The sequence below is a fragment of the Procambarus clarkii genome, chromosome 57 (assembly GCF_040958095.1).
Source record: "Procambarus clarkii isolate CNS0578487 chromosome 57, FALCON_Pclarkii_2.0, whole genome shotgun sequence".
NCBI classification, from domain to species: Eukaryota; Metazoa; Arthropoda; class Malacostraca; order Decapoda; family Cambaridae; genus Procambarus; species Procambarus clarkii.
In genome coordinates this window covers 17568590-17586348 of record NC_091206.1, presented here as the reverse complement: position 1 = coordinate 17586348, position 17759 = coordinate 17568590, and the positions used below count along the sequence as shown (strand labels likewise).

At 35.3% G+C, this 17759-nt stretch overlaps 1 protein-coding gene across 1 annotated transcript in view; it reads right to left on the bottom strand.

Annotated features, from left to right (window-relative positions):
- Nucleotides 1–5793: 5793 nt before the first annotated feature.
- The window catches only part of LOC123744935 (nephrin-like), a 425786-nt gene continuing 413820 nt past the window's right edge, over nt 5794–17759 (bottom strand). Inside the window, exons 13-16 of the mRNA XM_069306333.1 lie at nt 15789–15972; nt 14289–14558; nt 13339–13445; nt 5794–7469 (exon numbers count right to left, since the gene is read on the bottom strand). Coding sequence (XP_069162434.1) covers nt 6663–7469; nt 13339–13445; nt 14289–14558; nt 15789–15972 — 1368 coding nt within the window. The 3' untranslated portion in view covers nt 5794–6662. The remainder of the gene's footprint in view (nt 7470–13338; nt 13446–14288; nt 14559–15788; nt 15973–17759) is intronic.

The window sequence follows — 17759 nt, the reverse complement described above, 5'->3', positions numbered from 1 at the left end:
TATGGCTGATGAGGTCCGTCCAATGAGCAGGGTAATTTGCTCCTGGTTATCTCCAGGGAAAGTGGAAATATTTTCCTTGTGGATAAAGAGGCTTTGCGTAATGATTTTATCAAAAGTAACGCGTCATATTTTTAAAGCTAAATTAATATGTAATTAGTGTCGAGTACAAGAGTCAACCAAATAAGGCCACAGTTGATATTATTAAGATAAATATAAATATATATATATTTATATATATATATATATATATATATATATATATATATATATATATATATATATATATATATATTTATATATATATGTATATATATATATATATGTGTGTGTGTGTGTGTGTGTGTGTGTGTGTGTGTGTGTGTGTGTGTGTGTGTGTGTGTGTGTGTGTGTGTGTGTGTGTGTGTGTGTGTGTGTGTAAAAACCTTATCTATCTACTTTTCCTTCCATTCCACTCACCCTTGTTTCATGCCATCATGGCGACGCAGCAGGCGAGACCAATCAAGTGCCATTCAGGTGGTGGGTGGGGCAGTTACAATGGCAGCTTTCTCTCCGTCTTGGAAATGGGTAGCGGTGGGGTGTCTGGGAATGGTTAGCACTGATGGGCTTCGGTCAAGGAGACTACGTTCCTATGTGGATCATTCAAGATCATAAGCGGCTTGGCGTGGGGTGAATGGCCTAAACGGGACCACCTACTGATCGTAAAGTGGTCTCCTAACGTCACCGTTGGCAGATTATATATATATATATATATATATATATATATATATATATATATATATATATATATATATATATATATATATATATAAATATATATATATATATATATATATATAAATATATATATATATATATATATATATATATATATATATATATATATATATATATATATATATATATTTTCATCAGTAATTGTGTATTTTCTGACATGAAAAATCACAAAATCTATAACTCATGCCATAGGTACTTAACATCCAGCAAATTGGTACTATTACCATTAATTTTAAAAATGGATAAGCACAGGTTATATTGCAAATGATTTGCGTAAATTGGCAACATTGTTTTTCTTTTCATATAAAATGGCAAACTTTTTCTGACAAACAGAGAATCTCAAAAATGCTGACATTGGATTTGACGTTAATAAGGTGAAATATAATTAGAAATAAATTGTTCTTATCTATATTCCCAAAAAAACATAATAGTGAATGATTGAACCTAATTGCATATTGAATGTTGCATGGCAACCCTTTAATATGATTCTCATTGATGATTTTATGGTCCGTTGGCACGCAGGGCATTAAGGCGACTACTGTTTTCCGATTCCTCCAGGTTCACAACGGTGGAAATGTCATAAAACATTAGTGGGCTATTCAACATTACATTAATTCTTCTTACTTTTAAATTAAGAGACAAAGAATCTTCATTAAGTGTTGGAAATGGAGCTAAAACCGGCAAGATCCTAAATTCATAATTCCCTCTGGAAAATTACATCGAAGTACTGAATCTGTGTCAGGGGTATTCAAGTACAGATTTAGTGTAACCTTCAAAATTTATTTGAAGTTCAACCGGAAGCTCTATTGACATCAACCACATGATTGATTTCCAAGCCAATGAAACAGACAAGTATAGGAAAAGCACCATGTTAAGCTTTTATTAAGGCCTACCAAAATATTTTTGTTTAAGCTAAAGTTGTTCATATGTTCATCGGTTTTGACACCACATCACATATGTTGTTCGAAAGAGGTTTTTAGAGATAAAAAATACTATTACCAAAGGTTAGGTCAATAGTTGCTGATCAATATTTATGTGATAATTTATTATTGTTTCACACACAACAATGCATTTCCTAACAAAATTCTACCACAAAGAGTTTCCCCTCAATTATTTACTGCCTTTAAATGATTTTGATTCGAAAATATTCAATATTAACTTCTCTTTTATTATTAACTTATTTAGTTTAATGTATGCAGAGATGTCAATAAAATCGTTTTAATATTTTTTCCATGAAATCTCAAATTTGTGAATTTGCAAGCGGAATTATATTATATTCCTATAATATTTAAAAAGATTATTGTTAAATCTCAATAATGTTTGTAATATTTTAAAAGGAGTTACATTTTATTTTCATTAGCCTTATACTTAATTTTTTTTGTTGGCTTTACCTGTAAAACCGCTGAAGTGTTCACTTTTAAAATTTATATGATATTTAGTGGTGTTCTAATTTTAATTTCAATATATATGGAAAACTATTTTCTATATAGTCTTATTTATTTTGTATTTTAGGTTAATTACTAGGCCTATTAATATTATTGGTCTTTTTAATGTCCTGTCCACCTCACATATTTGATCATTTAATAGTACCCACTTAAACAGGAACAGTTCAGGGCCTTTAAAATATGAACATAAAACTTTTTGCCAAAATCTACTTGTCTAGGAGGAGTTGGCAGGCCCAGTTAATTAACAGTGCCGGGGAAGAAAGTGAATTTGTAATCCTTTTTGGGCTAAAGCAAGCCCGTACAACATTTCAGACGAAATTTTATTGTAGTAATAATGATACTATCAATTGTAATATACACATTCATGGATATTATTTAAAGAATTCATCATTGACTTTCTCTCAAGTCAGACAGTTATTCTCCTTCTGGAATATCTTTAAAGAGTTTCCAGTTTAATATTAACCTAATAATTTACTGAAAAAAATTAAAAATTGACTATCTTCAGAGAAAAGATAATTTGCTTGTTTATAATTTGTAGGTATTGAAACATATTTCATTAACATTTTTACAATCGCCACGTCTTTTTCTACTCAATGGTCTAATTATAAGAATTAGTTACTACATAATTTCCCTCTGTGGTTAATGAAATTCAAGGCTATTTCCATTTTCATCTTTGATTCCTAGCCCAAACCTCAATAAACCATTTCATAACTATGTGGATATCCAGCTGAGGTGTTGGAGTCATCAAAATGCATGCAGAAGAAAAAGTAATCATTCCTGTATACTGCTTCCAAATCCTAAAGTAAATATCAGGCACAATATTTTAATACGTCGAAAGTAAATTTGAAGTGCTTCTTCTGTATTATATCTTAGCAAGTTTAAGAATATCTCATCCACATGTTAGCTAAGGCATTATCTCATCTGCTGTACCCTGGAGCGACTTGCTATCGCTTTAATCCTACAATCGCAATTTTTCATGTTTATATTTTTTTTACTTATGTATTTTGGTTAAGATTGCATACGAAACGCAATTCTTAATGAACCGCATATATTTTTTTCTTGTAGGAAGGAATGAGGTGCTGCAACACTAAATTTCTGGCTAAATATTGGAAGATGGCGTATTATCATAACAATCAGGATTCACATGTATATTATATTATATAATTAAATTCTGAAAGATTCATCACGTTATCGTGATTTTATTGCGAATTACGTTATTTTGTATATAAACGTTTGATAAATAATGAGAAAAATTGCTAATGATTCTAAATCCTATATCATTTTAATAACTCTATTAGGTGCCTAAAATATGTACAAACCGTACTTGAAAATCGTTAAACTAGTCTCATTGATTATAGCATTCATTTGTGACTAAAAACAGCACACAAATATATGTCCCAATGTCGTAATTTGGACCACATAATGGTACATATTTCTCCATCTAAAAACAGATTTTCCAATTTTAAACTGTTTTCTCTCTAAATTTTTTCCGACTCTCAATGAAATGTGAATATTCCAAAACTGGGAAATAATAGAGATAATAAAATCAGAGATGATGATTGATCAAAAGGAGATAACTGAGCCACAGCGAATAAGTAAATTATAGAGGTTAAGGGTGTATGAGAAGATATGGGACTAAATGTTGAGAAGGTAAATATTAGGGAAAATAAATCATCATCGATTATAACAGTGAACCAAGAAGAAAAGAAGAAAATAAATAAAGGGAGATATGGTACGAGATAACGAAACAAAGACAAGATAGTATAAAATATAGGAATAAAAAATCATAGAAAATAAGGGAATAAGAGAATAAGACAAGATAATGATGTAGGGGAGGAGAGTAGAACCTAGGAAGATTTATAAAAAAATATGTATTATGCGGTAAATTTTTGCTCTAGCAATATTGTCATTCGCAAATATAAATATTATAAGCCCTGACAAATTTGTTGAGCATTATTTCCTACACAGATATTTTTTTTTATTAAATAACACGAACACAATTTTGTTTGACGTACAACCGTGAATTCTAATGACTTGCAATTGTTAAATTAGTGATCCAGTCTGTGATTTTACAGTGTTGTTGACTTCATTTCTCGGTCTACTTTGCACTTCCAAAACAAATGTTTAGATATATGATGCACATATTCACCTCTTTCGTTTTCCTTGTACCATATTTTTACTCTGGATTTTTTTCATTAGTATATGTGTGTATGTGAGCAATCGCTGGTATACAAACACAAATAAGTGAGTACAATAGGTGAGTACACACACAAACATTCTTCACCAAGTGGATGGACACAAATAACAGTAGTTGCCAATGAAGAGTTCAGTGGTAAGGGAAACAAGATGTTCAATTAGAACAAGAACCTGCTTTCTCGAAGTGATGACATATAATAGTAAAGTATGTAAATTATATAATGAAAATAATTGGTGGTAGGAGAGCACCAATAAGCATATATTCATATGCTTTTAGAGCTGAACGACAGATTTTTCTCTGAATGTTTTTTATTCACTTCTCCGAGGCTATGCGTCCCCTATGGCTAGGCTATGCTATATATATATATATATATATATATATATATATATATATATATATATATATATATATATATATATATATATATATATATATATATATATATATATATATATATATAAATTTGTGAGGGTACCACCTCTGGTGCCAATGTGGGGACCCATAGCCTTCGAGAAGAAAATAAAAAGTATTCAGAGGAGACCTTGTGGTTTCTCACTGAACACTAATATTATCTCCTCCTACCTATATATATATATATATATATATATATATATATATATATATATATATATATATATATATATATTTATATCCATCTCTAGATTTTCATCTCTATCTCTGTCTCTCTTATTTTCTTTCTTTATCTCCTTGTGTCTTAGTTTGTCTTCGAGACGTATGTCGCTGATGGACTGGGCCGGGGTGGTGACTTTTTGTGTGTTTGGTGGCCCGGGTGACTGGTGGAGTCCACCTCACGCTGACGAGTCCTCGGGCATGAAGATGTAATTCTTTGACAGCTTTTCATACAATATTGAATAATGTTTTGCAGCATTAGTGATTAATGTTTTGCAGCATTAGTGATTAATGTTTTGCAGCATTAGTGATTAATGTTTTGCAGCATTAGTGATTAATGTTTTGCAGCATTAGTGATTAATGTTTTACTACATGATACGGAAACATAAATATATTTTTTTTCGTCCAGCCGATGTCAGAATCGTAAAGAGGTTTATAGAGTTCTCTATGGCACAGTGTCAGTTGATTTGTGGCAACTAGGGACCTAACCATTTTGGGAATGAATCCTTCAGTCACCACAGACTTTAGTATTTATAGATCTATGTTTGTGTTTCACTGAGTGTATATCTGAGTCTGCATGTTACACTGCACACTCACATCTTTCTGCATGTTTATATTTACACATGTAAGCGTCTATATTTATTTACAATGTGTGATAGTAAATCACTGGGTCCATTGTAGGCTTTGGGAAGCTTTATCAGTACATGTCAAAGGGAACTGCACAAAGTGTACATAGAAAAGCCTCTCAACAAGAATGAGCATTTTATTTTACAGTCAACATTTAGAACTCCAGTCAAGATGTTTTTGTCTAGTACATATCACTACTGCTAATAATAAAATGGTTTCTAAACATACTACATATAAAAATCTCCAACTAATATGTACATGGAAGCCTCCAATTATGTGCGAACAAACATTCCCGACACAGAGATGGTTGCCATGGCCACGGACTTGACGCCGCAGTCAGCTGTCTTTGATAACAAAAACAAAAAACAAAAATCAATGTATGTCGGACTTGTATTGTGTATATGACACCTGGGAAGCTTTGTGATGCTTCCTGGGAACAAAATTTGTATCTTGTTTCGTCACAAAATCTATTATGTGATTCCTTTCAAAAAATATGGCTCTATCTATCATAATACAAGACGATTTATAAGAAATTCTCTTCATTTGTGTAAATTCACTTCTCTGTACACGATATTCACTTACAAATACATTAAAGCTTTCTTGAAGAACGGCATCTTTCATATCATGTAACACACCCACACATGAAAGCAATTAAAAAATTCATAGTTTGCAAGAAACACTTAAGGTTAACATTTGTCTAAGAAAACACGTGTGTTGCATGCACCAGTGTTAATTTCCAGTCACTCATTCAAACAACTGTCGAACGAGCACTCTATTTGTGTTAGGAAATTGTAATAGTCTTCGTGGAGTTCGACCTGACATTACCGGGAATAATTATATCCCCACCAGTGGTACTGGGATCCCACAACCCTGCCGATTTACTCAACTCTTAATGCCAATTAAAATTCTGTCATAACATAAATTGGTTCTGCAAAAGGTTGTCTTTTAAAAGGTCCTCAGGAAAGAAGATATGTTTGTTTATTCTTCTTCTACACGGCACTCTCATTGGCCATCCTCAGCAGCGGAGAACGTGACGTCATCACTGGTGTGCGTGACGTAGTTGGTGAAGTGCGTGACGACAGCAATGGTGTTTGTGACGTCACACTTCTCTCATGATAATCTGGCGGTGAATTGAGACTCAGACGGTGAAGGGACCTGGCATAGGCATTTGGCGTATTTGTTGAGTTTACATTTCCCTTATGCCGAGGGCCTAAGGTGGCGTACATATTGCTGTAGGGTACGCTGGCGCCTGCTGCCGTAGGGATATTGGTAACGCTCCTTGGGCGAGCGATGGTAGCTGAGGGGATCATTACTGCTGTGGAGGGGAAGTACACGCTCCGCCGATGATCAACCGTCGCATAATCAAACGTGGATGTGGAGGGCCAATGGCCCTTGCTACTGACACGATTTGCGGTACCAATGCTTTCCGCCGTGGTGTAGATGTCGGGCTCCGTGGCAGCGGCGCCCTCGGAATCCCTGATGGGACTTATTAGGGCGTAGACATTGGAATCGTCAGTTATATCCTTGCTTCTAGGGCTTGGGGACGACGAAGGAGAGGTGGTTGCTTGGTTGGGAGGAGATAACATGGGAGCAGCTGTCGCGGCGCTCGTGGTGCTGGCGACAGAGAGGGGTCTCGTTGTGGTGGTGTTGGGCGCGGCATTGAGATAAACGCTCTTCCTTTTGGCGGCGAAGAGGCAGAGATCCGTGGCGCTGACTTGATAGCCTGGCTGGGCGTCCTTGGGTAGGGGCAGCTCAACGTAGGTCGCTGGTGAGCCTCCAGGGGAGGCCTGGTTATGCTGTCAGAGGGAGAGAAACACTCGCTTATTATATTGCTTAAGCAAACATTGAAATGAACCCTCTACTCATTTCTAATTTATTTATAAATATCGTATTCATAATATTATTATAAATGCGTTTCAAGTACCCATTAGGTAATAAGTGTAATTAATGTCTGTAGATATATTCAGCTATCAAGTGCAATGAAAATTATTTAAAATAGTGATTTTTGTCATCGTATGGAGTGATTACATAAATACTGATGTTAGACCTGCAACCACCATAGTTTTATATGGCAATTGTATATCAAATTTCATTACAAAAATGAGGAGCTGAGTATACCCATAAACAAAAAGAAAAAAAAATAGATAACGTTGTTAGGAACCTTTATAAATCTTTTTAAAGATCAGCAACAGTACAATAATAATGAAATGAGATTCAGATGTTAATTTGTGGTTTTAATTTCATTGATGTTGGCCAATACGATTACAATATTTTGAATCTATAAAATAAATGAAGGTTGCAGAGAGGTATCTGAAATTATGACAACTCCAGTTTATACTATCAAGACAATCACATACTATTAGGTATGATGTTCAAGGGTAATTTGGTTAACGTTTTCAGTTTGTATACATAGTAAAAAACACAAACACACACATATTATATATATATATATATATATATATATATATATATATATATATATATATATATATATATATATATATATATATATATATATATATATATATATATATATATATATATATATATATATATATATATATATATATATATATACGTGTATTTTTCTTCGATCTGTTCGATTTCTTTCCATTCATGCATGCACATGCTAATATATTTCAGAACTTACGAAAAATTTAAAATAAATATTAATGGGTTCAAGGTAAGTTATACGGAAATCTAAGCAGAGTGTTTCGAACTATCAAATTTAATTCTGCAAATATCTGACTATATCTGCAAAAGTTTTGTTTTCTCATTGGCAATGTCGACAGCCCTCCGTAGGGCCAGACTCATGCTTTACTCTACTCAATGGGAGTCTAGCAAAATGAGTAAGGCTAGTCTAGATGAATCATGCTCAGTGGTGGGTCGGAGTCCCATGCTGGGGATAGCATGCCAGGACCGCTACTCACTCCACTAACCTGCTGAGTAATAAGACGATTGTTGAGGCGCCTGTAGTGGAACGAGTTTTATCTCATCAGAATTCAGTTTAATACTTTTTTTCGCTTTTTTCTCCTAGTGCATAAGAGGGCAAAGGATATAAAGCTTATTTCCTATTACCAGACAACATGAAAATAAAATGACATTGACTAATTATAATATTATATGTTTTCCTTCTAGCTGGCTTCGTTGTATTTGTGACAAGCGTTGCCAATCAACAAGGGATTTGATTTCTTCTGAAGATAAGTTTAATCATGGAGGAAGTTGATTAGTGGAAGCTTGGTGGAGTATGACAGGAACCTCATATATGATTGTTCTATTGTGAATAATGTTACAGCACTTAGTTCCGATAAATAAGAATGTAGAATCATAATGACGCAGCCACGCAAGTGTATTATTTCATGGTTATGCACGATTATGCACACACACAAACACACATATACGTACACACAAATATACATGCACACATTCACGTACAGTCAACAGAAGACAGGGGGGGGGTTACAATAAAAATAGAGGCATTAGTGTTTCTGGATATTATTGGTAACGTCCCATTGGGCAGAGTACTCGGTCGTTTCTACTCATTATCTAAGTGACATGCTTGTTTTACGGTAATTAATTCTGACCTCTCAATGTTCCCTTGAAACGAGAAATTATTTGGAAACAAAATAAGATGGATGACCCATTAAAGTCCTACACAGCATGACCTATAAATAATTACATAATAGTCCAGTAATTGGTCACTAGAGTTTAATTCAATCAAGATCAAAGTAATACAAAAAAAAGAGTCATGGAAACAGAATGCGGATTCAAGATACAGAATGAATGCGGATTGCACAGAATGAACATCCTCTCATAGGAGAGAAAAGCTTCTTTGAATCGGACAGGGACAATGACTAGGTGACTGAACTGAACTGAACTTACACTGAACACGTCACCAGAAGCCCACATCACACAAGTATCATCAGCTTTACTGGTAAAAATGCCTGGCATAAGAATGGTCTTAAGGAATCAGAGTCGTTCAAGATATTGCATGCATTTTATCGTTGTATAAAAGATGAAGCAGGAGATGTTAACAAAAAATATGTGTCCAAATAGTAGAGATAATACGTTATACAGGAAGGTAGCGGAATGGTTGGACTTAAGAACCGTACCTTATTACCAGCAAGTTTAACTAATTGAATATAAATTAGAAAATACACACAGACATTACCGGCATTGATAGGTAAGACGTAGACAAAATTAAATGATCGTACCGAAAGATTAAAATGTATGATTCTGGATGTAACAGTCACGGAAAGGAGCGGAGGCTTCGATACTGCAGTCTACACCAAGGAAACAAACATAGGAATGTGCCTCATTGCCAATAGTCTCTGCCCAAACAGGTATAAGAGGAGTGTTGTCAACGCTTACGTCGACCGTGCTCTCAGCCACAGCTCAGGATGGAAAGAAGTCGATGAAGAACTCTGTAAGGTAAGGCAGGTCCTAGTCAACAACGGCTTCTCTAACGGTTTCGTTGAAGACATCATAAAAAGAAAGGTGAAACGGAATGCAACCTCTGAAGAGTCAACCAACACAACACTTGTAACCTCTATTAGACTATTTTACAGGAACTTCTTTTCGACGGCTCATAAAACGGAGGAAAGGGTCCTTAAAGATATTGTTGATAGGAACGTCATCCCTACAGACAGAAATCAGAAAATACAACTGATAATTTATCATAAACCCCCCCCCCAAAAAAAAAAGGCCAATCTACTCATGAGAAACTCCCCAGACACCAAGCAGAACGCTTTGAAGGAGACCACCGTTCTGTATGGCTTTAAATGGCCGCTTGGGGACTGTAAGCCCCAAAGATCTCAGTATATAGGCTAGACAACAACGTCTCTTTCCAGGCGACTAACAATGCATAATCAACAGGGCGCCATCAAGGAACATATAATCTCTTCTCATAACCAGATCATCACCAGAGAAATCTTAACAAACAACACAGAAATCATCGAGAGATGCAGCTATAGCAGGCGGCTCGACATCAGCGAGGCACTACACATCAAAAAGTCAACACCAGCAATCAACAGCCAATTAATGCACAAGAATATTCTACCCACTTCAATGCATCGTATGGGCCAATAGGCTCTCTGCAGTTACTTCAATTCTTATGTACCCACCTCACCCAAACCAATAAAAAGCGAGGGTTATGTCAAAGGTTTCATACTCAGTGCATCGAGTGTATCAAATGTAGTTCATATGTGTAGTGTAAGGTGTAATGCAGTCTTTGAGAATGTAAGAAGCCCTTACGGAACGCTTCTAAGCGTCAGACTATTAATAAAAAATGAATTTTGAAGAATTTATATTTTTCATTACCATTGACAGTGAAGAAAAACATAAGAAATATTGAAAAAAACGTGTTAGAATTATTAATCTTACTTTTTCAGTCATATTCAACAACTTATGTTTACAAGAAAGACTGCTACAAAAATATACTAATATTTATATATATATATATATATATATATATATATATATATATATATATATATATATATATATATATATATATATATATATATATATGTATATATATATATATATATATATATATATATATATATATATATATGTATATATATATATATATATATATATATATATATATATATATATATATATATATATATATATATATATATATATATATATATATATATATATATATATATTCTTTGGACAACACCCACCAGTGGGACTCGAACCCTGAAAGCACAACTACCTTCCAGTAGCTGCCATAACTAGTACGCTTTAACCCACTACACCATCAGACCCTACAAAAGAAGTAGAGACTTCGAGATATATATACATCTCAAATATCTCCACTTTCCGAGGGCACCAGACAAGTGTGAGGTTAGTCTGCGTTTTTCGTCAAGCCACTGTCAATGTGAGAGAACTCGTGTCCAGCTCTTATAGCTGGACACGAGTTCTCTCACATTGACAGTGGCTTGACGAAAAACGCAGACTAACCTCACACTTGCCTGGTGCCCTCGGGAAGTGGAGATATTTGAGATGTATATATATCTCGAAGTCTCTACTTCTTTTGTAGGGTCTGATGGTGTAGTTGGTTAAAGCGTACTAGTTATGGCAGCTACTGGCAGGTAGTTGTGCTTTCTGGGTTCGAGTCCCACTGGTGGGTGTTGTCCAAAGATTGTTAATCTTCACTTGTGGTTTGTGCAAGTATAGGCTTATATATATATATATATATATATATATATATATATATATATATATATATATATATATATATATATATATATATATATATATATATATATTTGTATAGGTTAGAATTAGTATTAGTATAGACCTGTTGTGTCTTGGGCACTAGTCTAAACTTCAGAGGAATTCAAAGAAGTGTTTGACTTGCAAGAATGATCGAATCCGTCTGTGACATTCATAAATTTTTCCCATTGTCGTGTTTATATATATATATATATATATATATATATATATATATATTGTTAAATATGACTGAAAGAGTAAGATTAATAATTCTATTATTAATTAACAGCCAATTAATGCACAACTATATTCTACCCACTTCAAGACTCCGAACCAATATAGAAGCAGCAAGAGGAAGTATGGGACAATAGGCCCTCTGCAGTTACTTCCATTCTTTTGCTCTCATATCCAAATAATACCCATTGTTTCGCGTTCTGTCTTGTATTTATCACAAGTTTGTTCACCTCATCCAAAACTGTTGCACCATATCACCTCACCCAAATGCGAGTATAAGTATGATGGATTTGCTGACTCTGTTTAGTGTTTTCAGGTTACAGTTGTGTGTGTAAACAAAAGTCTTTGAAAATGTAATAAGTTATTACGAAACGCGTTCAAGCGTCGCGTCAGACTAAAAATAAATATGAATTTTGGAGAATCGATTTTTCAAAAACCATCGACAGTAAAAAGAAACATATATATATATATATATATATATATATATATATATATATATATATATATATATATATATATATATATATATATATATATATATTTATATATATATATATATATATATATATATATATATATATATATATATATATATATATATATATATATATATATATATACATATAGAGAAAGAGTTAGGGAGAGGGGACATACACAGACAGACAGACTGACGCAACAGACAAAAGACCAGCACGCTCTGGGATGCGATATACAAATGTTCCTTAAAGATAAAAATTTTGCGCCTTCAACTCTCATCCTTTGGGAAATAAGGCATGCATAGACCTTGTCAGGCTAACCCCCAAGTTCATGATTCATACAAACAGATTACAGCCCCGGTGCCCAGTCTCTCTCAAACAGTCTTTACATCACACAGACGTCTCTGGTAACAGACTCGTAGCTTGAGAAAATCTTTGAGAAATAAGCAATAGCATAAATAAGAACGTAAATTATCAAGAGAGTTTTTGAAAATCTACTAAAGTGATGTAAAAGTACTTAATGTGTGTAGAAAAGTAAAGAATTTTGTACCAATACGATATTATTTTAGATTTTAATGGTGGTGGTGTACGTGTGTGTGTGAGTGTGTGTGTGTGTGTGTGTGTGTGTGTGTGTGTGTGTGTGTGTGTGTGCGAGCTCGCGCGCATGTGCATATTTATAATTATTTATTTTTAATTCTTGCAACAATCCTTCCAAAATTCAACATACCGTTCTAGGCAAAGTTCGCACAGACGGAACTGTGTCGACCCCGCCGGAGCTCCCGTGGCCCGGACCGCCTCTTTCTATACTATCGTAATCCTGATAGGACAGCACATCTGTAGGAAAAGCGGAAAAGGGAAAAGTTAGTACACTGAAGCTGCCTGAGTAGTTAAATATGGGTAGAGGTGTCCGTAGAGTTTATCAAGATTAGATTAGTTTATCAAGATTATCACATGCCTCTGTATGACTAACCATCCTGTGTGATGGGGATTTTTTAGCATCACCTAGTTAGCTTTTTTGACACACTGTACTCCACTTCATATAGTCTAGGATAGCTGCACTAATGCAGATGTACCTAATGTGTAAATAAAAAAAAAAAAGTGGAAAAAGCTTTGAGCTAGAACGACTGTATAGCAACCTGAAACTGATATGCTGACTGGGCAAGAACTTAGTTATGAGAACGGACTGATCGAACGGCGACCTGCAAGAGGCAAGGCCGCCGCTGTATAGATCTTTTCAAGTGAATGGAATGTATGCGAACTGCATTAGACGGTGACGCCCAGGATTTTAGTTATCTTTGTGAATACGTACCTTCGTAACTCAGTCATGTTGACGTACTTGATTCTCAGCTACAAAGTAGCTGTTGTAAATGTTTTTGTCATGATGACCAAGAGATGTATAAGCATATATGTATACCGATACTCAAGCTCAAAGAGGTAAATTATTATACACAGATCACAATAACGTGATGCATCAATGAACAAATCCACAAATGTTTTGACCATGTTGTAGCTCAGTCGATTAAGACAGCGTCTGGGATCATCTCGGACGTAGGTTCGAATCCTCGTCACGGCCCTTGTGGATTTGTTTAAGTAAATTATTGTTTGAAAAATATTTATCTCATAGCACAATGTGGCATAATATCTCTCAGGTAATAAAGATCTTCACCGCATTCTTACCAGTTTTGTGTGGGATAATGTCTGGATCGTTGTCTTCAGCCTCACACACACTTGGTCCCTCCTTCACCCTCGCCGCCAGCACCCCAATATTCAGGGGCTTGTTTTCTAGATCACCTTTCATGTCGTCGTTTGGAGCCCCGATCTCGCCGGTCGGAGGAGTCCGTCGCATCTTCATGACCACCATCACCGTCAGCGCCGTCAAGATGATTGCCAGCACCACGCCGATCAGGATTCCAAGGACAGGAGTGAACTCGAAGAGCGCCGGAGGTCCTTTAAAATGGAAGATCGACGGTATTGCTTTGGTCAGTGTGGTTTGTGAAAATTATGAGAAGGTTAACTTGATGAAAAATAAATCAGGAAACGGGAAACCTAAATTTTAAATATAATAAATTAATTAAAATAAATAGGAACAATTGTATTGTATTCTAAAATTGTTATTGAAATTGTAAATTTTGTTGCTGATCTAGGAAATATCTTCAACGTATCAAGGACCCCCAATTTTAAAAGATTATTTTTTTGTGTTATCTTCCTAAAAGTTTATTGACGTGGTTAAATTATCAGCTAAAATATAAATACGAGTAAATAGATAGATTCTAGCTAATATATCCAATGTATTAAACACCTCAACATTTCAACACCAAACATGTGTAGCTCTGCTTGCTTGATCAATGCGCTATGTGCTAGTTTCCATATTATTATATAGTGAAAAATATTCTTTAAAACAACAAGGAGTAAGAGGAAGTGTATTAGTTTCATGTCGAAGCTTCATGATGAAATTTGAATGCATTAAAAATTTTCCGAACGTTGCGAGACAAAATTTCATGATTTTTATACTTTTTGTTCAACCTTACTTCAGTTCTTGCGTATGTTATCTATGTCAGTTATTTCTTCGTCTTCACTTTTAGAATGGTAGGTTGTTTTTAGATTGTATTAATACCGACCATTGAGAAGTAGAAATTACCTGAAGACCGAAAAACCTTTCACTGAATATTTCAGAACCAAAGTACAAACCGTGCCTATACCATTAAACAATTATGCATAAAATAAATACAATTTGTGTCTTTGCTGCCAAAATAGTTCCTTTTGGAAAGCTTGAAGTGCATCAGATTGATACAACAAAAAAATAACGTTGAGCGTTCATACCGACGCCCTCTCCTCTACGTTTCTCGGCCACTTCAGTGAATAATTACCTGTGAGTGTTTAACATTTACCCGTGCGTTTCTCGGCCAGTTTTATTTCACCTTACCTGTGTTTTTTCGCCCAGTTTAACGAGTCCTTACCTGTGCGTTTATTACCCAGTTTAACGAGTCTTTACCTGTGTGTTCCTGCCAGCTTAACTAGTCCTTACCTGTGCGTTAATTACCCAGTCTAACGAGTCTTTACCTGTGCGTTCCTCGGCCAGTTTAACGAGTCCTTACCTGTGAGTTTCTTGCCCTGTTTAACGAATGAACCTGGGCCGAGGAACCTGTGCATTCCTCGGCCAGTTTAACGAGTCCTTACCTGTGCGTTTCTCGGCCACCTTGAGGGTGAAAGTCTCAAGTTTGGCCACGTCGCTCCTGCCCTTGGAGTTGGCGGCGTATGTGACCATGAGGAAGGCCAGGCCCGGCCGGAGCTCCGTCAAGTGAAACAGAGGCTCCCCCGACGACAAGTTGCGGTGCAGCGCCCCCGTCGTCGAGTCGTACACCTGGCGAGAGGCAAATAATTTATTGAGAGCGGAAAGGTTTGAAATATATATAAGGAAACTGGAGTAATAATGAGGGATGGAATGGATTGAACAATTTATGAGGGGAGAAGAGAATTCGAATATTTATTTAATAAAGAGAGGTATTCGAATACTTGTGAAGGGAAGGGAATTAGAGAATTTATAAGGCTGGAAGGTGATTAGAATATTTGTGTAGAAGAGGATAGCGATTATAGAGTTTGTGAGGAGATTAAGCGATTGGAGTATATATGAGGCAGGGGGTGCTGAAAATATTTGAATATTGAATATATTTGGGGAGGAGAAGACTTGAATATATACAAGGGAATGATGGGATTACAGTATGAGTAGAGGAGGCTATTAAAATAAATATGAGGATAAGAGAGGGGTTGGAAATATTTATGTAAGCTATATTGTGCCGTGGAGAGCTACGAGTTTTTTTCGTTTAATGTCGCTATTTGCTGTCAAACGTAAGAAAAATCCTTGGAACACACTAATCAAAGCAATGGGCTGGTAATGAAATTCGGAAGAAGATTATTAGTAATTCAAGGAAAATACTAGTCACTGAAGAATTATAGGAGCAATACTTTATGTTTATTGCCTGCAACGATTGTCTGATACAGAGAAAAGAAACATAGAATTAGCCACGGGGAAAAAAACGAAAGGTACTTGAATGGAATGGTTGAGTGTTCTTCCCGGAGTATAGGTAGGCGTGCAGATTAAAGACGTGAGCAAGATTTCTAGTAAACACGCGTGATGTGTTGTTTGATCAGGGATCGAGTCCGCTAGTATCTCGAGATGAAATCAACATGCCGATCAACTCCACCTGAGGTCAAGTTGCGCTCACTGATGCAAGGAGCCACTCTCAATACAAACTAAATTAGGGAGATACGCTCAGCTCACACTGATGAAAGGAGACAACCTCTGCTCACGCTAGCAGATATTTCACACTAATGCCTAGCTAACCAAATTAGTTAATGCTTTCAATAATTATCTTGACCGAAATTAAGTTAGATATGGATATTAATTTCAGATCTGCAATAGTCTCGCCACTGTGAAGCATAATAGCCTTTCTGTGCCACTTTATAACTTTATGGTCTCACGAAGCTTTCGTAGAGCATAATGGACACAAACAACCCCCAGTAAGCCATTATAGCGTCACAAAGGGCTAACATAGACTATTATGACTCACGGAGTATTAAAAACTCAGAACCACCTTAGACCAAAATGACTTCTCTCTGAGTCACTGTAGAACATAAAGGCTTCGCTCAGAACCACTGCAGACAATTTTGACCTTTTTGAGCACAATGATCTCAAAGAAAGTCAGTGTCACTCATATTAATAGTTGTACTTAAAACACTTCTTTATAACATCACAATTAGCATTCCTACTCTTAAACATCTCCTAAAATCCTATATATCTAAGGAGCTTCGTGCCAATTATCTTTCTAAACAAACCTCTAGAACATTCATTTCCCCCAACATAAAATCTGTTTATATTTTGTTTATATTATATACATCAGCGTGCATCCTACAGAATTTACTCCGCTCATTTGATCTCCAGCTAATGTTTGTAGATAGTTTAATGAAATCAGACAACTACACTCACATTGAAAGTACTCTCATAAAATATGAAAATGTTTTGAAGACAGCGTTGAGACCGCCCAGAGAGCTGTCTCCACGGTGTAGCCATCAAGGAAATGAACAGCTATTCGCAGCCTTTACCTGTGACTTCAAGGTAATGTAATGAGAATCTTAATGAAAGTCCTGAAG